This window comes from Chenopodium album, chromosome 2 (assembly GCF_948465745.1).
Source record: "Chenopodium album chromosome 2, dcCheAlbu1.1, whole genome shotgun sequence".
NCBI classification, from domain to species: Eukaryota; Viridiplantae; Streptophyta; class Magnoliopsida; order Caryophyllales; family Amaranthaceae; genus Chenopodium; species Chenopodium album.
The window spans coordinates 8,949,912-8,972,623 of NC_137835.1; the positions used below are offsets into that span (position 1 = coordinate 8,949,912).

General features: G+C 35.6%; 1 protein-coding gene and 1 pseudogene across 2 annotated transcripts; one reads left to right on the forward strand and one right to left on the reverse strand.

Moving 5' to 3' along the window:
• The first annotated feature begins 525 nt into the window (after positions 1–525).
• On the forward strand, positions 526–3,834 carry LOC145582467 (uncharacterized; annotated as a pseudogene). The gene is made up of 2 exons (XR_014099883.1): positions 526–2,430; positions 3,660–3,834. The product of XR_014099883.1 is annotated as an uncharacterized LOC145582467 (transcript).
• Positions 3,835–8,821: 4,987 nt separating this feature from the next.
• LOC145595405 (uncharacterized) lies at positions 8,822–21,182 on the reverse strand. Its single transcript, XM_081651816.1, has 14 exons — positions 20,873–21,182; positions 20,727–20,777; positions 20,556–20,616; positions 20,426–20,458; positions 19,504–19,628; positions 14,789–14,923; positions 14,183–14,259; positions 13,806–14,065; positions 11,818–11,874; positions 11,556–11,724; positions 10,523–10,580; positions 10,357–10,442; positions 10,189–10,245; positions 8,822–9,351 (listed from the first exon to the last, which is right to left on the reverse strand). Exons 1-14 carry the CDS (start codon positions 21,051–21,053, stop codon positions 9,271–9,273), a joined length of 1,431 nt encoding a protein of 476 aa, XP_081507942.1. The 5' UTR covers positions 21,054–21,182; the 3' UTR covers positions 8,822–9,270.
• Between the last annotated feature and the right edge of the window lie 1,530 nt (positions 21,183–22,712).

A 22,712-nucleotide genomic window follows, 5' to 3' on the forward strand; every position in this document is an offset into this window, starting at 1 on the left:
AGAGCTATAAGTAATTTAGAGGGAAACAAAAAATAATCTTCAAAAAAAAAAAAAAAAAAAAAAAAAAGAGAATATCAAAATCAAAATTTAAATTTAGGTTTTCAAAGAATTTAGAGGTTAAACAAAGAGAATATCAAAATTGTGAAAACAAAAAAAATAACTGGGCCTTTAGACTGTTGGGCGCGAATTCGCTGGGCTGGGCAGAGAATTGGGCCTAGTGCATGTAATACCAATTGGTCGTCTACTCGTCTGATAAAGTTATTTTCGCTTCCAAACCCCATAAGCCCGTTTAATGGCCCCGATAATACTTGAGCATGAGAGTTCACAGTTTTGCCTTTGCTTTAAATTTGCAGTCTCTCTCCTCCAAACAGAAGGTATTCCAATTAACTCCTGATTTCTTGTTTATAAGCTCAATTTTATTTGGGTTTTTAGTAATTTTGAATGTTTTCCTTTAATGGGTTATTATTATTATCATCAATGTGTTGAAATTGTTGCTGGGTTGTTAAGTTAATTCTTCAAATTTGAGTAAAAATGCATAAAATTTCAACAACAAGCCAATGTCTAATATTGATGCAAAAATTGGTGAAAAACCCTCCTGTAAAAGCGTTTTTTCTGTTAAAATCTTCAGTTTTACATGAAATGGAGCACACCCATGATTCCATTTATTTGATTCTGAATTTCCTAATTAGCTTCAAAAATTTTCCCCAAGCCCAGTTTTTTACCCTTCTACTACTTTCTGGTAGAATTAAATCATCTTCACCTTTGAATGCTGCGTCAATTGTTCAGAGTTTCACCAAGAATTACCCAATTTCACACCCCATTTGTGTTCATCTCCAAGAAATTATCTTTAATGCATATGTTGAAGCTAAATTGCCTGAAGAGGCTTTGAATTCCTTCATTGAGATGATTAATCACGGTTCGGTACCGAGGTCGAATTTGTTTAATTCATTGTTGATTCTTCTATTAGAAGGCAACAACCTTGAAAAGGGTTGGTGGGTTTTTAATGAATTTAAGGGTAAAGTTGAATTGGATGTGTATAGTTTTGGGATTATGATAAAGGGTTTTTGTCAAGGAAATGATTTGGAAAGGGCTTTAATTGTGTTGGATGGATTAGATGATGTGGGAATGTCTCCAAATGTTGTTATTTATACCACTTTGATTGATGGGTGTTGTAAAAATGGTGATATTGCTAAAGCAAAGGATTTGTTTAACTAGATGGAGGAATTGGGATTGGTTGCTAATCAGCATACTTACACTGTTTTGATGAATGGGTTATTCAAAAAAGGGCTTAAGAAAGAAGGGTTTCGACTCTATGAGAAGATGAAGGCTTGTGGAATTTTACCTAATATTTATACCTATAATAGCATGATGAATGAGCATTGTAAAGACGGATTGTTAGGTAGAGCCTTCTTGTTGTTTGATGAAATGGTTGAGAGAGGCTTGGCGTGCAACATTGTGACTTACAATATATTGATCAGTGGGCTGTGCAAGGAGAAGAACCCCTGGGAGGCTGAGAATTTGGTTACAAAGATGAAAAACTATGGCCTGAGTCCAAATTTGATCACCTATAATACCCTAATTGATGGATTTTGTAACATTGGGAAGTTGAGCAAGGCTATGAGTTTATTTGGACAAATGAAGTTGGATGGTCAAATGCCAACTTTGGTGACATATAATACTCTTATTTCAGGTTTCTCAAAATCTGGAAATTTTAAAAGGGCTACCAATTTAGTCAGGGAGATGGGGGAGCGAGGTATCACCCCATCTAAAGTGACATACACAATTCTAATCGATGCAATTGTTCGTTCTGGTGATATGGAGAAGGCATTAGCGATGTATTATTCAATGGAGAAGCTCGGAATGGCAGCAGATGTTTACACTATTGGTGCCTTGATAAATGGATGGTGTAGCAAGGATAGGATGTTAGAAGCATCGAAGTTGTTCAATTCTATGGAGATGATGCATTTACATCCAAGTGATGTAATTTATAATATGATGATTAATGGTTACTGCAGAGAGGGGAGTTCTTACAGGGCACTGCGTTCACTGAGAGACATGAGGGAGAAGGGGATGATTCCAAATGTTGCTAGCTACTGTTCAACTATACACGCCCTGTGTAAAGACAGGAAATTAAAAGAAGCTGAAATTCTACTTGAAGAGATGTTGAGCTTAGGTCTGAAACCATCAAGCGCAGTCTACAATGTGCTCTCTCAAGCAAAAGAAGATGATAGATGATTATCCTGTCATGCCGCGTGAATAGGGCAGATGGATATTAGTTGTTGGAACACGATGGAGATGGATAACCGAGCTCCTATCATTGGAGAGTCAGAAAGTGGTAACAAGGCCGCCAAATCAGTGTGGAACTACACATATGTTCTCTCATGATCGAAATCTTAAAGCTTGATTTCATTGGTTTCTTGGATCAAATTGGTGAGTTTACTGGAATTTTCCTGTTAAACTGATATTTGCACATACACTTACTGATTACCTACTTTACACGTAATTTTTTTTAGAATTTTAGTTTGTTTTCTACTTTACTCTCTTTACCCTTTGTTAAGAAAACGTTACTAATTAATAAACTTTTGCTCCTTTTTATTGATGCTCATTAAAGCATTAGGTTAGGTTTATCATAGTTTGGATAATTGTGAGCAAAGCTGTATAACCTGTATTTTAGCTAATTTTGGTATATTGCATTTTGTATAGTTTAATTTTATCAGAGAACACTACTAGACTAAGAATGATGTGTAAACCATTAAGACGACCACTATTATGAGATGTAGAACTGTTGCTGGTTTATGTGATTGTAGGCTACGCAAAACCAGAGTAATGGAAACTGGTTGCAGACGGTAGATTTAAGAGACATACGCTTTCGGTCAAAAGTAGTTATAAAGCTTAAGAACTGTACAAAAAAATCTTCATTCTTAGTTTTAGATCCTCTTCTACCCTGCTACCACATTTCCAAATATAGAGAGGGGTGAAATTCAAGTATGAAGTGAGTTTTTTTTTTTTTTTAATTATTATTATTATCATTCTCATTTCAGTTTTCATCTTGAAAGGTGTCTTCTCATGGAATTGAAAGATTTGTTGTGTCAACTTATTTGATAAATGCTCCAGGCAGAAGTTAGACTCCTCTTGAAGATTCTCTCTTTAAAAAATGCGACCTCAGTAGCATCTAGTAGAGTAATGTTCTCTGTTAACTGGCATTTAGTAGAGTGATGTACAAATGATTGAGATTGTCTACCTTCTTTACGGAATAAGATAACAAAGGGGGTAGACTTAAGAAAGACCCAAGGCAACGACTTTAGGACATGATTACATTATCAGGGAAAAAAGATAAAAGACTTCTTTATTTTCTGAAAGATAACTAGTTAAACAATGTCAAATTGTCAAGGGCAATAATTAGAAGCATTTTTGCACTAAAATATTTTGTATTTGGTGAAACATTAATTTTTTTTTTCCCAATTATAAATGTTTATGCAGAAGCTTCTGTCTGATTATTCAACCCTTTAAAAGTTGTTCTCTCTAAAAAAATTTCAAGCAGTACGTGCAAATTGGTATTTTCTGAAGTTTGTACAAATTAATAAACCTCAGTTTGTTAGGTATTGTTTCTGTATTTTTGTGTGTTACTGAGTATAGTGTTAATCTTTTGTGTCTTTCAGGGCAGATCAATGGCTTCTGATCTTGCCAATCAAGGTGAAGGCAGCTCCCGATTCAAAAGGAACCTTGTTGGTTGGAAATTCCCAAAAATTCCCATTGATCAAGTGTACAAGAAAAGACTATTTAGGATATTTCCAAGCTATGCTGTAACCGATTATGAAGAAACCATCACCCTGAAAGCCGATAACCAGGATGTATGCATTAATTTATTTACTAGTGACTTCTTTAAAGGCTTCTTAAAGAAGAAACATAAATTTTTGCACTTGGGTCTGGTCCAAATAGCTATCAAGCCTCTACTGAGAGACGGGGTAGGAGCTCCAGTGGTAGCGTGCCTTAGAGATGCCAGACACCTTAACTGGGAGAACTCTTTGTTAGCACTTGCTGAATGTAATCTATCTCAGGGTCCATTCTATTTCAACTGTTTCCCTAGCTTTTCGGTTTCCTTGGCCGATTCTTCTTCATTGAAATCCCTTACCTTGTATCTCATGACGAGTGGAATACCTTTAGCAGTGACATACAGGTTAGTGTGTAAGGCAATGGTGGATTTAAATTCAGAGGCATTACAGGTGCCGGTTTTGGGAGAAACAACTTTTGTCCATCCTACTATTGGAACTCGAAGCAGTGCAAAATGGAATGAGTTGCAAGTCCCAGAATCTTGGATGTGTAAAGAAGAGCCTAAAGAGGATGGGAATTTCTTAGAGAGGCTACCAGATGGCCGCCACATATTGAGGCTTTCGTCAGCTAGAGGAACAGATGATGAGTATGATGATGAATAAAGGTGAGTTGATGAAATAAATTATCAATGCTTGCCTCGAGCTCCTTGGTTTGTTGCATCAAACATTGAAAAGATATTGCAGCCCTAATAATTTGTTGATGTAGTTGTACCTGGGCTTCAAGCATGTATCAGTGTATCACCATTACCAAGCTATGTTTACCGAGCTATGTTTATATTACTTTCAGCCTATCAATATTTTGTTCATTTTGATGTCAGGATGACAGAATGTAACATCATTAAATTGCAATTTTGAGTGTAATAATCACCTTAGAATTTTGAATTTTGGCATTCATACTATGATTGCTATCTATTAATATAATCTGCATTTCTCCATTTTGATTCGTCAAAATCATGGCTAGCTTGAAACTAGAGCTGTCAAAAACTGACCCGACCCGAGGACCCGACCTTAACCGACAATGATCTGAACCCAGCATGTACTCGAACAATGGGGTGGATTATAGCCTTCAATTTTGCCACTTTTCGCCACCGGGCCCCAAAATCTCAAAATTTCCTTAAAAACCATGGATTATAGCCTTCAATTTTGTAACTTTTTGACTTTTTAGCCCGGAAATAAAAATTGTCGAGATGTTTACCATGGTCCCTAATACCCTCCAAGAGTCCAATTGGGTCGGTGGAACCATCCAATGTGCCCTTAAACGGTCATTTTACCTGTTCACAACTTGAATTGATTTCGAAAAATCAAGCCTACCACGGATGTTTATGACAACATATAATGATCATATGGGGTTTCAAACGAAATTATATGACCCCGAGATGTATCCCTCAGGGTCTCAAGGCTTTTCGCCACCGGGCCCCAAAATCTCAAAATTTCCTCAAAAAGCGTGGATGACTTTCTTTAGCTCGAAAATAAAAATTACCAAAATGCTTATCATGGTCCCTAATACCCTCCGGGAGTACAATAGGGTCGGTGGAACCATCCAATATGCCCTTAAGCAGTCATTTTCCCCATTCAAAACTTGCAGTGATTTCATAAAATCAAGCCTACCACGGACGTTTATGACAACATATAATGATCATATATGGTTTCAAACGACATTATATGACCCCGAGATGTATCTCTTAGGGTTTCAAGGTTTTTCGCCACCGTGCCCTGAAACCTTAAAATTTCCTCAAAAAGCGTGGATAATAGCATTCAATTTTGTGATATTTTGACTTTTTTTTTTGCCCGGAAATAAAAATTGTCGAGATGTTTACCACGGTCCCTAATACCCTCCAATATGCCCTTAAACGGTCATTTTACCCGTTTACAACTTAAAATGATTTCGTAAACTCAAGCCTACCACGGACGTTTATGACAACATATAATGATCATATGTGGTTTCAAACGACATTATATGACCCCGAGATGTATCCCTTAGGGTTTCAAGGTTTTTCGCCACCGTGCCCCGAAACCTCAAAATTTCCTCAAAAAGCGTGGATTATAGCCTTCAATTTTGTGATTTTTAGACTTTTTTTCGCCCGGAAATAAAAATTGCCGAGATGTTAACAATGGTCCCTAATACCCTCCAAGAGTTCAATTGGGTCGATGGAACCATCCAATATGCCCTTAAACTGTAATTTTACCCGTTCACAACTTGCAATGATTTCGTAAACTCAAGCCTACCACGGACGTTTATGACAACATATAATGATCATATATGGTTTCAAACAGCATTATATGACCCCGAGATGTATCCCTTACGGTCTCAAGGCTTTTTGCCATTAGCCCCTAAAACTCAAAATTTCCTTAAAAAGCGTGGATAGCCTTCAATTTTGTAACTTTTTGACTATTTTTCGTCCGGTAATAAAAATTACCAAGATGTTTACCATGGTCACTAATAGCCTCCGGAAGTCGAATTGGGTCAGTGGAACCATCCAATATGCCCTTAAACGGTCATTTTACCCGTTCACAACTTGTAGTGATTTCGTAAACTCAAGCCTACCACGGACGTGTATGAAAACATATTATGATCATATGTGGTTTAAAACGGCATTATATGACCCCGAGATGTATCCTTTAGGGTTTCAAGGCTTTTCGCCACCAGGCCCTGAAACCTCAATATTCCTCAAAAAGCGTAGATTATAGCCTTCAATTTTGTAATTTTTTGACTTTTTTCGCCCTACAATAAAAATTGCCGAGATGTTTATTATGGTCTCTAATACCCTCCGGGAGTCCAATTGGGTCAGTGAAACCATCCAATATGCCCTTAAACGGTCATTTTACCTGTTCACAACTTGTAGTGATTTCGTAAACTCAAGCCTACCACGTACGTTTATGAGAACATATAATGATCATATATGGTTTCAAACGACATTATATGACCCTGAGGTGTATCCCTTAGGGTTTCAAGGCTTTTCACTACCGGGCCCTGAAACCTCAAAATTTCATCAAAAAGCGTAGATTATAGCCTTCTATTTTGTAATTTTTTTACCTTTTTTTCGCTCGAAAATAAAAATTACCAAAATGTTTATCATGGTCCCTAATACCCTCCGGGAGTACAATAGGGTCGGTGGAACCATCCAATATGCCCTTAAGCAGTCATTTTCCCCATTCAAAACTTGCAGTGATTTCATAAAATCAAGCCTACCACGGACGTTTATGACAACATATAATGATCATATATGGTTTCAAACGGCATTATATGACACCGAGATATATCCCCTAGGGTCTCAACACTTTTCGCCACCGGGCCCTGAAACCTCAAAATTTCCTAAAAAAGCGTGGATTATAGCCTTTAATTTTGTAATTTTTTTACCTTTTTTCGCCCGGAAATAAAAATTGGCGAGATGTTTGCCATGGTCCCTAATACCCTTCGGGTGTCCCATTGGGTCGGTGGAACCATCCAATATGCCCGTAAACGGTCATTTTACCACTTCACAACTTGCATTGGTTTCGAAAACTCAAGCCTACTACGTACGTTTATGACAACATATTGATCATATATGGTTTCAAACGGCATTATATGACCCGAGATAAATCCCCTAGGGTCTCAACACTTTTTGCCACCGGGCCCCGAAACCTCAAAATTTCCTCAAAAAGTGTGGATTATAGCTAGAGCTGTCAAAAACTGACACAACCCGAGAGCTTGACCTTAACGGACTAAGATCTGAACCGAGCCTGTACTCAAAATATGGGGTGAAACTAGTGACCTGTAGCGAAAACCCATTTGATCCAATACTTTATGACCTGAACCCGAACTTGCCCCTGACCTGATAGTAACCGTCAACCGATTTAATCCGACCTGAAAATAATCCGAACCTGAACTAGTACCTGACCCAATTAAAACATGAACTCGAGTCATGGAATGTCTAATAAAATTTTTATGTACCTTTTATTCAGCTTATACTGGTATAATTCTGTAAACCCTCAATCCGATTTAATAAAATCTTTTGTTTAGCTTATATAACTTTTGTTCTCTATTACTCGTATATAGGTTTAATAAAATCTTGATGATGGTTGATCAAGTTATGGAAGGCGTAATTATATAGTTCAACTTGGCCACATCGATATTTATTAGAATTGAACTTGAACCAAAACCCGACTCAACACTAACCCGAACCCGAATTTACCATCTTGTTAACCCATCCAAACCCGACTCAACACAACCGGAACTTGAAATTGAACCCGATCTGATTTTAACTCGAATTGAACCGACCTATATCCGAAAAGGTGAACGACTCGTTATAACTTGAACTGAAATTGACCCAACCTGAACCTGAGCCTAATCTGAAGCTAGATTGACCTGACATAACCTAATCCTGATTTAACCCGAGACCTAATTTGACCCGACCCAAACCCGACTTGAATACCCGAATTGACAGCTCTAGTTACAAGGCAAGCATGAACAAGAAATTAAAAAAAGCTTGTTCAGAGCACAAGCTATCTCCAACTATTATAATCCAGCGTAGCTTGATTAGACTAAACTAGATTTGATTCTTTTGCAACTAGATCTTGCTAAGATGGCAAGCCTTGCGTATAGTATGGGCACACTTGAACTCCAGTAGGAAAGTAGCAATTAAGCTTGTCACGGCCAAATCTTGGCCAAGCTAAAAAGCTTGTGAGCATGGTCAGACCGTCCGATGGTCGAATATAAGATCATGCAGTCCGTTTATTTTGCTGACAATAATAAGAAATGTTATAGGTTTAAAAGCTCCCTTAGTTCATCATTTGGGTTATTTGCATCATATTTTGAAGTGGGGTGGGAGAATCAATCCACAATGTATTCAATTCCACAATAGCAAAACTTGATGCGGATGGTTTGATTGTTAGTCAAGATATTACAGTTCAAGAAGTGTGCCTTATTGCACCTGCTGCTTGTGTTACACACCATATCGCTGCACATGAAGAAACTTATTGGCAAGCAGTCCTCGGTCAGAGCCATTTCCAGCATCCACAATATTAAGCAGTATGACATTTATTTTAAGATGGAAAAAGTGTAATCTATTCAAAAGTAGTGTTCATCGAATCAAAATATTACAAACTCAAGCAAACCTATATGAAAGCAAAAAAAATCTAGAGTAAATCAGAATAAGATAAAATTCTTTTCTATACCAGCTAATCAGTGCGGAAAACTACTGCTCTAATGCCAAAAAATCGCTGAATTTCTCAATGTTACAACAAAGATTTCTCTCTAGTCCCTAGGATGGCCAAGTATGCAACTACCAAAGTGGAATACCTTTGAAATTTTCACAAAGACAGATGCTTTTGGAACCTTCGCCTGATGGTTAAAGATTTTCAACATTACTTTTGAGCTCTGTACAGCATCGGCCTTTAAAGCACTGCCATAATCAACCAAACATTTGGTCGAGTTGGAAAGACAGCCGGATGAATTGGCAACTCAACTTTCGGTAGTAATCAACTTTCCCAACCATCTGTCATGGTTAAGCATTGCGCTTGCACTATCAACCACCAATACAATCTGAAACAACAAAACAAGATATTTAGAATTTTTTCAGGAATAAATGAATAATCAGCTTAGCTAGGTTTTTATCATCAGGAGTCTGGACAAATGGGTGTAAATAAGAAAAAAAAAAAAAAAAATCATAGAGGCACTTGGCTAAAAGAGAAAGTGACTGTTCCCATAGGTCATAACACTAATATAACATTAAGACAATGCACACAGCAAAAACAAGTAAACAGTTAAAACCACCTAGTATGCACTTGAACCCACTTTCCATTTAAACACGCATTCAAAATGTTTAATATAATGACAACTAGAAGCATAATTTTATGAGTACATACTTCAAGGCACACTACGTAGGACATGGTCGATTTATAACACAGGCTTGCATTTAATTTTCCGTTGTTAATTGTATTGTCAATTTCAAGTCTAAGTTGATAATGATAACAAAACTACCAGTCAGGTACGAAGACAGGGGAGAAGGCCGAAGTGAAATCAGTGTATAAGGGGCCACCCACCCTCTCTCGCTTAACCTCTCACTTCCTAAGGAATGAGGGGCCACATCTAACTCTGGAAAAAACAATATTACTTTGGGAATGATTTAGAAATAAGAAGGGCATTAAAGCCTCAATATGTTGTAATTCATTCACACATCTACGAAAAGATAGTTTGATAAAAAAAAAAAACTAAACTTACTCAATGTTGTACAGTAGACATAAGCCGCAGGGGCATCTTCCCTTATCAGAAACATTGCGCTCCAAGAATTCAATTAAAATGGGGGGAGAAAGGAGGGGGGAGGGGGCATAGAAAATTCTAAAATTTATAAGCAGAGTTGTCATAATCAAGAAAGAAAACCTGGAGAGCAGCATAAGCTATGGCAGTTGCATAGTAGAAGTTTGCATTCCCAGTTCCCTGTCAGAACGATCCAGTAATTACTAAACTACTCTCACACTAAGGTAGTTGATAGCATAAGAGGTAAGTTTAAAAAACAAAAACAAAAACAAAAACAAAAAAACAGCGTACCCTCCATATCCAAAGATTGTGCATAACAGGACTCAAGAGATTAACACCAACATACCCACAGAAGAGGACAAAAGAGAAATGCATCTCTGCAAAAAAAATGAAACAATTTACTAATTCACGTCCACTTATATTTAGAGAAGAATAATTGACAGATTTATGGACTTACCTGCTAATTGATTGATAAACAAGCCAAACAAACCAAGATACAGAGCGGAATCTGCAACCTGAACAATATCAAACAAGAAATAAACCGGTGTAGGAAACATTAGGTACACATAGTATGATAGTAGAACTAATAACATGTCTGAACAAATAACTGTTTTTTTTAAAAAATAAATTAGTAGTTCTCATGTAATGACATTTAAATTGGGATTGATGTGTCATTCTAGGTGTTGTATTCAACAAGGCTAGACAGACCAAGCTTGTGTTTACCATTTCTTCTCCATCAAATTCTCAATATGACTTTCTTCAAGGTCAAGTGAACAAAATATACTATATAGTACTACGTATAATCCATTTTGGACAGGTTTAACAAACCAACTTCATTCCAGAGTTATGGTACAAAAGAATTTATTTTTTTATTTTCATTTTTTTTAAAACTTTTACTGGTCAGCCAAATTAGCTAACTGGCTATCACCCAGCTCAAAAAGCATTCATGAAACCTTTCAGCACTCAAACTATTATAAGGGCATTGGGAATCAAAGACTTGCTGTAAGCACTGAAACTATTAATGGATAAAAATTCTTTATTCAGCTGAAATTGTAATTGCAGAACCTTGAATGGTCTCTATCTAAGCACATCAAACCTAGCAAAACGAAAATACTCTTCAAGACATTGCAATTATAAGGTCAGGCTGGTCAGCCGCATTTCTATACAGCTATTCTGCAAACCTGCAGGAATACACCCCTCTATCCTTTCTGCAAATGCATCATCTACTTAAGGTTGAACCTAAAGTCGCAAACAGAAATTCTAAACAGATATCCAAGACAAGATGATCACGAAAGCTATATCTGATATCACAGCATGCAAGTTTTGACTTTGATTATACATATCATTCAGAAAGTTCAACAATAAGCACATGACAGATATCTTTTGCCACCCCTGAACAAACTTTAAAGATTTAACAATTTAAAGGTTGTCAATTAAAGATGGGTTACTTGAGTAAAACACCAATAGATAATTAAAGATGGGTTACTTACTGATGGATAAGTCTTCAGCATTGAATAGATTGCAACATAGACAAAAGCCAAGAAACAAGGCCGATGTTTCATCCGTATGGCCAATGGCAATATCATGAAGAGAATGTTCATGTGGATCACTAGCAGAAAAAAGTTTTTGAAAAAATCAAAAACCTCTGCAAAGAAGTACCTGCAGTTAGCATATCAATCAGATTAGCATTGTCACAACAAGACTTAAAAATCAGCTGAGCACTACCCCTGTATCTCCCCAACTGTCACTCACCATAAAACACCTATATTTGGAGACAAATCTTCCACTGTCAGAATAAACCCATAGGTCCTGCAGAAATACTCAAACAAGTCAAACCACCATGTGGCTATAACCCTTTTTATAAAACACATTGCATCAAATTATAGTTCAAGAAAATAAGTAACAGTCTAACATTCTTCCCACTGTACGACAGAGTTTGTCCCAGTCAGATTTGCACAAAGATTAAGATTAGTGGGGAAAATTAATAGTAATAGGCTTTAAAACATAGACTAATAAAGGACCCTTAGACATCCATTCTACCAATTTTACATATACCAAATATAAAGTGATTTAAAAGCATACATATCACACCTAAGTTGGAGGCAAGAGTTGTAAGTGACCACTGTAGATTTTAAAAGTGCACATGTTGCTCAAGCATGACACCAGAGAGGTCTTACTGATACTTCGCGTTTAGACCAAAACCCAGCTAATAGTAGTGATCTTGAAGTAAACTTGTCACAATAAGAAGTCATTTCTACTCTTTTTTTTTTTTTTTTTTTTTTTTTTTTTTTTTTTTTTTTTTTTTTTTTTTTTAAAAAAAAGAATTTGTTTGCAAAAGTAACTATGCAAAAAAAATTCTAAGAATATTCAGCTTAGTCGAAATGTATGAAAGCAAGGATCATAAATAATAAATCATCACATAATCAATCAACTAAAACAATATGCAGCATCTATTGGTTTTTTATTTTCAAGGGAGAATCAATATTCAACATTGTCTCTCATGTTTGCTTCAGTCTACTTAATAGTTGGAAAAGGCAGATTTGAAAACAAAACCAAAGTCCTATCCCAAAAGGTTGGCCCATGTGCCACCATGCCATGCTTGCGTGCCTAAGCCAAATTTCCCTTATTAACGTGCTCTGTCGTGCCTAATTGTGTTTATTCCAAATAAAGGCAGCCCACTCTGGCCCATGGCCTGGTACACAGTAACGTGCCTACACTGTGCCCATGTTGTGCATTTTATTTTGTGCTAAGTTGTGCCATGCCTCAGTCTGGCCTGGCCCAATGTGATCTTTAGGTCGACTACATGAAGCAAAAAAAATTCAACAATCATGGTCAACCATGAAGAACCCTCTTTCTCCATATGCTTCTATCTAGTGCTACATGCTCTAATCCCACTGTATATCTGTCATTCTTAACTCCTTTTATTTAAGAACCCATGGCCTTGATTGGTTGATTGATTGACTGATTGGCCATTCATGGCTTCGTTTGAAGTTTCCATCTTCCTAAACAGTGCACCCTCTAGTCGACATCTCACATGGCAGCCAACTTTCTCTTATTTTATCCTCAATATCTGTAACTCCAACTTTCCTAGGAATCTCATTCCTAATGGCTAATTCTATCCTTCAAAGTGTTCCCACGCATCTATCTCAACACACACCTGAATATTATCCTTCCTAAATACCCAATATTCTGACCCATATAGTAATGTCAGTCTAATTGCTGTCCTATAGTAAAAATATTCTTCAAATCTTAAAGGCACACTACAATCGCAAACATAATACCATTGCTCCAATGCCTCAGTAACGGTTTCTGCCTAGGGCAGGATGAGGAACATATATATATAAGGCTTTCCCCTAAAACTACAGAGAGGATCTTTTAGCCTCATCCTTACAGTTGCAAGGATTTCTGTGTCCCAAATGTAAGTAGACTTATAGTTTGAAAGGGAATAATTGAATAGAAAGGAGACTTATCAAGGAATTGGTCATCATATTAGAAGGGAAAAGAAGAAGAAAAACATAATCTAAATGAGACTCCTAGTAAAGAGTACCATAGCATATAATACCATTGCCCTAATGCCTCTCTATAACAGTTCCAGCCTATGGCAGATGGGTGACACACTGACACATGTATACATGCTTCCCCATACAAATACAAAGAGGATCTCATAGCCTCATTCTTATAACTGAATATAAATGGTTTCTTGCACTCTTATGATAGAAAACTCATTTACTTTTAGCTACCTTTTAAACATCTCTTGTAAACCACCATTCAGTCCGACAGAAATTCCACACAAAACGAGAATATATACTGACCAAGCTGACGCCCATAACAGGAACAAAATTACTGGCTTCCATGTAAAAGAAGGTAATGCTGAACCGGATTTTAGTTTGACATGCTGCAAGCTACTATCACCAGAATTTTTTGCACTGTGTCTGGAAATCTTCTGCAAGAACAATTTCTTCGGAGGAGCATCTGGACCATAGCCTAGCAAGAGGATCACCTAGAATACATATATGCTCACTTGAAATTTTAAATAAATGATCCCCAAAGAAGTGAATCATATTTACTTCTAACATAGAGATAGCCGAGGAGTCAAGGTCAAAGAAAAAGATAATACCGGTATAACAAGAACTGCTGGATATAGTGATATATGAGTTGCCAATACCCATCCAACGGCAGCCAGAGGTATTAATCCTGCATCAATTTTTTCAACATGTTCAACACCAATGGAACCACCAAAAAAAAAAAAAAAAAAAAAAGGAAATTTGAAGATTTTAATGTCTATAAAAGATAATCTATGATTGTCTCATGTAAAGAAAATACAAGTAAGATGAAACAAGGATAGATGATAGAGATGTAGGATATAGAGCCAGGCAAAAAAAATATTAAATTCAATGGTCAATTAAATAAAATTCTTCCTTGTACCTTGGGTATTTGGGTACCCATGTTAGATAATTGACACTACTAAATTTGCGTGAACACTCAAATATTTCATTTGGCACCAAAAGCACATATAAATACTTGTGCACCCAAGTCTAAATAATGCAGATGTCAATAGTCTGAAGTGCAAGGATGACAGTGAACCCAAGATTACAACAATTAACATGTGAGTAGGTTTACAAATAAGGCAATATTATCAAATCACATACTTATGCAACATTACAAAGCGTAAATGAGAAAAAAGACAAACAGCTTGTATAGGATAAAATGGTTGGCATCTTACGCATACATGCTCCATAAATAGACAAAATCACGAGCAAGTTCTCAATGGGAGATGTCGAAGATCCCACACATGTAAGAATCGTCAAAGGATTCCATAGGTAAAATAGAGCTGAAATATCCCCAGAAGCATAAATTTCTGAAAGGATAAACAATTTTACTTTTAGTTAGTTCACTGCTCACTGAGGTATGGTAAAGTAAAGACAGATCACAGAATGATAATTTTACATGTAAACAAAAGAGAAAAGCTGGGGGTTTGATCCCTCCTTGCCTACAAGGACACAACCGATTCCAAATGGAAAAAGAACCAAAACCCCCGATTTGGCTAGGATAATCCCACTTCAGTTAAAGGGGATGAGGTAAACTCCATTGTCTTGACCATCTTATTACGTCTAATGGACTTCTTAGTTCTTACAGTTAGACAAGGAATAGAATACAGATTTTTTTTATTACGAGAATAAGATAGACAAATAATGAGGTCATTAGTCTGTCCTTTCCGACTAAAAACTTAATATATAACAAATACAACAATCTCAAAGATCCAATGGCACATAGCATAGGGAAGAGAGAAATGCTTGGTCAACTCTAGTCGTTATAACTCAGATAACTCTAATTCTAATTGATACATGCATGTTTGTGTTGGAATGGAATCCCCCACTTGCCCACAATTAAACCATAGGAAATGCAACAACACCATCATAGAGAAGCTTTTCCTGAAAACTAACTGTTGCAGGAAGCTGCAACCTTTTGCCCTCTTGATCACAGTACAATGTCAATTTAATCAGGGGTACGATATCAATTTAATCAGGGAAGAACATCTCATCAAATGACTGACCCAAGTATCTAGGTTTTTTTTTTTTTAAAACCACTCAAGTATCTAGTTTATATACACCCTTAAGGCTTTAAGAATAGGAGAATCCATGCAACATAGACAAGCTGCCCAGATGTTTTTACTTTTTAGCACACCACTTGAGATAGGGAATAACATGGTTGCAGATTACTTGCATACTCTTTAACCTTATTCTCTAATGAGCTTAAAAGTGGCATTGACTGCACTGTATTTATCATACTCTTTGATTTCATATATGTCAAGGCATCACTTAGTGAGCTTGTGCAAGAAAAAACTAAGATGAGATAAGACAAGCTTAATGACTTAACCTCAGTTAATGGCATTGCACATCATGTCCAGGCTCAATAAAGTTCAGGTTAGACTAGGTTGTTCGAATGCATAAATTCATAAGATATGTTATACGTATAGTAATACAAAGATCAGCCCATTGACCATCCATGCCTTCATCTACTTCTACTACCTTGTCCTTTAAACTTCATCATGACTCCACAGCAAGGTCTGTCACCACCAGTAATAACCAACACTACCAGTGTTTATAGCCACCGCCACAACCACATCCTCTCTTTTTTGTCTATCTCTTGAAGCTGAATGGGAAATTTCCCCTTTTACTAGCATCACAGCTCGACAAGCACTTAGCTCCTAAGGATTCAAAGAAGATAAAAAATGTTTACAAAGAAAATTGGGTAGATCGAATTTGCATGCTCTTCTAGTTGAGGTGGCAACTAGAACTAACTCATATAACCGCTTGCTCTGAAGCCCCACTTTCTCCCCATGGGCCATAAAAATAAAATGCTTCATGAATTTGCTAATGAGATTGCTTTAGATTGCTTCTACAAAGCTGTACTCTCATTAACCACTTCTTTGAACTCAGAATGTTAATAAATGCTTGGGAAAATTAGATGTGGCCCAATTCTGTGAATTCTATGACAAATAAGAAAGACCCAAATTGAGAGAATTTCAAAACCCATGTGAAAGTAAAACCCTGTAATTTTCTACAGATTAAAGAAAGCCCATGACTTACATCCTACTTCTTACTCCCCTGATTGTAGACTTTTGATTGACAGTAAAAACAGACGAAAAGTTTCAATTTTTCTTGCTCTTTCTCTGTAGTTTTTATTCCAATTTTGCAACTCCACAATTTATGCCTCTACCAGTTTTTTATATTTGCTTTCTCCCTCCTCTTTTGGTAACAGTGTAACAATGCTTCAGATATTTAATTCAAATTCTGTCCATATCTTTGTTTTCTCCATTTTTCCAGATATTTCAGAATTTGAATGAAGAAATTCTTTGTATTTCCCAAGCACAATCTTTTACTAATTTTTGTTATTTAAAAGATAAACTTCATTTTATAGGGAATTTGATGAAACAATAGAGGGCCAGAACTCCAAATGTCCACCAAAAATCAAGGCACGGGAAAAGAAAAATTACAATTTCACTAAATATCAATAAAGCATTGTCCCACAAAATAGCCCAAAAAGAGAGAGTGAGAGAGAGCAACCTACAATAGAATCTTATACCCTTTCCTGTTTCCTCCAAACAATATTCATATAATGAATCTGCACATAAGCTAAAATGAGCAATCCAATGAATCCCAGCGATACCAAACAATCTATGCCAAAGTAACAACGCTATGGGAAAATGCAAATTATTTCTTGTCTCCTCGCTAGCAAGACATACCAAAAACACATGAGGAAAAAGAGCTTCATACAATGTCAAGTTCATAGACTATCCATTTAGAAGAATTGTGTTTTCCCGCAATAGCATTCCAAACTAATACTTTCACAGCTTTGGAAATTTGCTTCAAAACAAAAGTACAAAGGGTTTGTCTGTTTCAACTTACTAAATATTATTGTCTTATTTCAGACAAAGAAAGTTCAAATAAGTTTAGATAGTTTAAGTTCTACTACACTGAAAATAAGTTTAGACACACTCACATATAAGTTCTACTGTATTGGAAATAAGATCTCTTAATTTTATTTTGAAAGAAAGAATCTCTTAATTGAATAAGTTAAGATAAGTTCTAATAATATAATTTCAAACAAAACAAGTTGAAGTAAAGTTAGCCTAAGATGGGGATAATGATTATAAATTTCATCAAGAAGGAAAAAGACAAAATCATCCACAACCTTACGCCTTCCCAAGAAAACCTTTTAAGATACCTAACTCTTCTGCCTCAAGGCATCCTACTTTATATATACCACCATAAAAAAAATATATAAAGATAGGTGAAAGAGAAACACCATGTCAAACCAAACCACCTTTTAGGCCTCACATTCAACATGTTCTTATTCGTTTGCAAGAAATAAAAGGGGGAGTAAGACTTAATATGAATTGTATACATGACAAGTTGTGTTTGGCATAAATGAGCAAAATGGAAGAAGTGGAACTTTTTTAAGAGGTTGAATTCCCATGAAACATGGAAATCGGCTTACCTACCCTCCCTATAGTAAGTTAATATTCCCATGAAGTGCAAATGCCAAAATGTAGACCTAGCATATGTTATTTACTAAGAAGTTCACAAGGAAAGTTAATTCATGTGAATTGAATTGAAACTTTCCATGGGAAAGTTAATACCCATGTGAACCAAGGAAGTACTAAAAATGAATAACTCACACAAGAAAGACACCCTTGAAGCCGTCCTTTCCACCTAAGACCAAAACCTTGTATCATTAATCCAAAATTTTCAAGAAACCTTATCACAAGCTAAATGAAAACAAGTGATTTCCCACCTTTATGACAATCGTCAATCACTTCATTAGTTAAGTTACCTATGTTGAACCAAAAAATTCATTGCCCCCAACAAAAGTACATTGGTTACAAGAAATCATGCTAGGTAAGATCACACTTAATCGTTGAGCTTGACAAACAACCTTAGCCAAAACATTTTGTAAACACCAGTGAGTAGACACGAAACCTTCAAACTTAATAACTATTTTATTATAAGAGTAACAAAGGTAATGATTATAATCTTACATACTACTCCGGTCTTAAAAAACTCATAGCACACCTCAAAGGGCTCAAATAAACCATTTCTAACAACATCCTAGCTTATCAAGCTTCATATTAAAGACACTCTTCTTGAGCTCATCAAAAACAACCCAACTTTATCATTATAGGAATATGATCCTAATTCAAGCCCATTAACAAAAGAATGATCAATCACCTCTTCCTTAATAAGGGACTCATTGATAGAAGAAATCTCCTCAACAATAAAATCTTGATCCCTAACATATTCCCCACCCACTCAACTTCAACCTCTTTAATATATCTTCTCCTTCTCTCATAAGCAACCTTGATAAACAAATTTGAACTGTTGTTCCTCTCTTTTACAGTTTTGCCCCTTAATTTCATTATAAAACACCTACTTTTATTCTTTTTAAGCAATATATCTTCTAATTCTCTTTTTATATTTTCTCTTCAAAGCTTTAACTCACTAATTAGAGGCCATCACTTTTGGCCTAACCAATGTCGGCATCAACCCAAAATAACCTCTCTTCCTCACCACAATACCACCGAACATCTTCAAATTTTCAAAATCCAACTGATCCTTAACTTTCGCATCATTTAAAACTAATCCACCTCTAAACAGAAATTACATTCCACCAATCTTTAATTTAATTCTTAAATTGTAATGATGAACCCATATGTTCTCAAATTTATAAGTAGAATGACCTGTAAATTATCTTATTGATACAAGTATATAACAAGATCTCAGCAATCAAACACCTTGAAATTAATTAAGCATATCATAATTAACAGACTTAGTGCACTGCCCTACAAACCCACATTCAAGATTATACATACAAAATTCATATAAATATATTTTATCAAGACACTTGAGACTAATCCTTTTTTACATTGAAAATTACCTGAGGTTCCCAATATTTTATCAAGGCTTAGAGCTTTCAAACTCTGACTATATGCTGATTGAAGCTTCTTGCCAGTTGCTCGGAGAAGCAATGCAGCAATAAAATCTGCAATCACAAAAAGCAAACTATATCCAAGTGTTGATATTGACCACGGAAAATCTTTTTCTAAGTTGGATTCTTGGCTGATTGAAAGAATCCAAAATAGCCAGTACTTTATGTAAAAGCATTAGCTCAAAATTCAAGAGCACATTGATCCAATAATTTCCCGGTAAGTAGATAGCAAACAAACCAATGACAATAACTTTGAATCCCCAAATCCAAGGATATAACAGGGAAGAAAGAGGCAAAAATGAAAATAAAGAATAGGCAAAAAATGTGCCTTGCAAATAATTTGCATGATCTGACAGAACATCAAGCTCCCAAAAGTTATTCAGAGCAAGTCTCTACAATGCATAATAACTACTTATTTCTTCATCAGGTTCTTCATTAAGAAGTGATTGTCATATTACTATTTTGGAAGAGTCGGAAATTGTTCATAATTAATAAATCACAGTTGAATTTCTCATAGTCATTTGGAGTGAATGAAGAGGACGATACAGACATGAATGTTGTTAAAGTTTTTTTTTTTTAGTAGAAACACAAAATGGTAAGGGTAATGTGGCAACAGTTTTTGGACAAAGGAGTAGCAAAGTATCAATTATAAATAAGCACAAGTTAACAACAGAAATGACATAAAAACAAATTTCAGTGTTCAGTACTTAATTGCAGGTCAAATATTATCAAAGCTCACTAGCTAAAATCAACATAAAAATACTAACACGGAAATCTACTGATCGAAAGCATGGAACTTTAATGGCAAACAATAATAATAATACCGAGCATACTGTAACCAATATCAGAGGAGGTTGAAGGAAAGATTTACCTGCACAAAATGTGCCTCGGTAGCCCGTTAATTCTGCTCACATTGCAACAAAACATCATCAAGTTAGCTACAATCTAATGAAGCTAATACTCACAATCACCAATACAAAAGAAAGTCATGGATAATTTACTTTTGAACAGTTAAAGGACCAAGCACAGAAAGTAACAACGGAGAACCATGATACATAGATCCTGCAAAATCCCCACATAAAAATTGAACAAATTAGGAAAACCCCATTTCAAAATCAATATAAATTGATCATACAAAATCAAAATTGGGATCTTTTTTTCTGAAAACAAACCAGCATAAGGTGAAATTGATGCCTGCTTCTTCAACCAATAACCCTCAGCAACTGTCAAAAAGAAGCAATCAAAATAACAAAAAGGGTGAGCAATTAAGTGTTCAAAGTAAGTGGGATTTCAGATATAAGAGAGAAAGATAGATTACGGCGACGAAGGGAAGTAACAGGGGTGGAGACTTCAGGGCGAGAAGCTAACTGAGAGAGGTTATCTGGGAAGACGAAGATGAGTATGAATCTGAAGATGATTGCTGCAATTGCCCATTCCCAGAATCTCTTTACCTCCGTTTTTGTTGTCGATGATTTTGCGTTGTTTTCGTCTTCGCCCATTTCGTCCGATTATCGTTGTCTTTCTCTCGAGTCCTTCTTTAGTTGAAAATGGATCTTGAATAGCACGGAGTAGTGATCAGTTCGTCTCCGGCAGTCCGGCTACTCTGTTTTTTTCTTTTTTCTTTTTTAATGCAACAATTTGACATGTACATTTATCGCGATACAATTTTGACCAATAAATCATTACTCCCTCGTTTTTTTTACGAGTTTCATTTATTACCAAAAAAAAAATACGTCGATGGGTGCAGTTGTCGAAAAAAACGCCACCTTTCCACCGGCGAGGGAAAGTTGTGGGTCGTCGTTGAGGGGAATGTGGTGGGTCGCCAGTCGGGGTGGTGATCTCGAGGTGTTAGTGATTGGTGGCAAGAGGGAATAGAGTTGAAGTTTTAAGGGCATGATGGTCCATTCATTGAAATGTTAACGGTTTTGATCATTTTTTATGGCAATATTTTTTTTTTTGAATTAATTTTATATCTATCTCCTCCCATAATTCCGACTCAAACTCAAAAAAAAAAAAAACAAATAAGCACACCACACCGCACACATGCCACAAATCGGTTAGCCTCGGCGGTGCACGCGTGGGGATGCTCCATTCCAACCCACAACATAAAGGATAGTATTTCAAACATCTATGTTTAACCACACATATTTAAACCAAGTAAAACTTTTATCTCCACTAACGTGGGATAAACTCATTTCATCCAAAATATAAAACAAGTTAAACCATCTTTATCCCACCAATGTGGGACAATGTGTTTTCTTTCAAAACATTAAGCCATAGCGTTATCACAATGCTCTTTTCTTCGACTAACACTTGCTACCATTTTCATTGTTTGCAACAAATCCAACCCATGAGGGTCATGACCACCTCCCTCATAAATGCAAGCATCGACATTCACCTTTTATCCAGTGAAGCATATGCGGAGACTAGCTAATAACCTAATTTGTTGATTATACTACGAAAAGTAGGGAATTGAAACACTTTCTTTGCATCAGTAAAATAGTCTTCCACAAAATGTACATAAACACCTGTAACTAAGGGTCTGTTCCGATTGACTGAACTCAGCTGAACTGAACTGAACTGAACTTATTAATTAGTGATTTTTAACTACGGATTATTGACCTTTAATTATTTATTGATTATTTATTACTATACATATGTGTATATACAAATGTACATATTATTATTAATATTAATATTAATATTATTATTATTATTATTAATTATTGATTATTATTATTATTATTATTATTTATTGATTATTATTATTAGTATTTTTATTATTATTGTTATTATTATTATTTATTGATTATTATTATTATTATTTATTGATGATTATTATTAGTACTATTATTTCAATTATTATTGTTATTATTATTATTATTATTTATTGATTATTATTATTATTTATTACTTATTGATTATTATTATTATTATTGTTGTTGTTAATATTATTATTATTATTATTGTTGTTGTTGTTGTTGTTGTTGTTGTTGTTGTTGTTGTTGTTGTTGTTGTTGTTGTCGTCGTCGTTGTAATAAGAGCTTAAAAGAATGAAATTTGGTTTTATATCATTAGCAATATCATTAGACGTAAATTAAGAGCTGAGCTGAACTGAACTGAACTGAGCTGAAATGAACTGAACTGAACTAAATTTC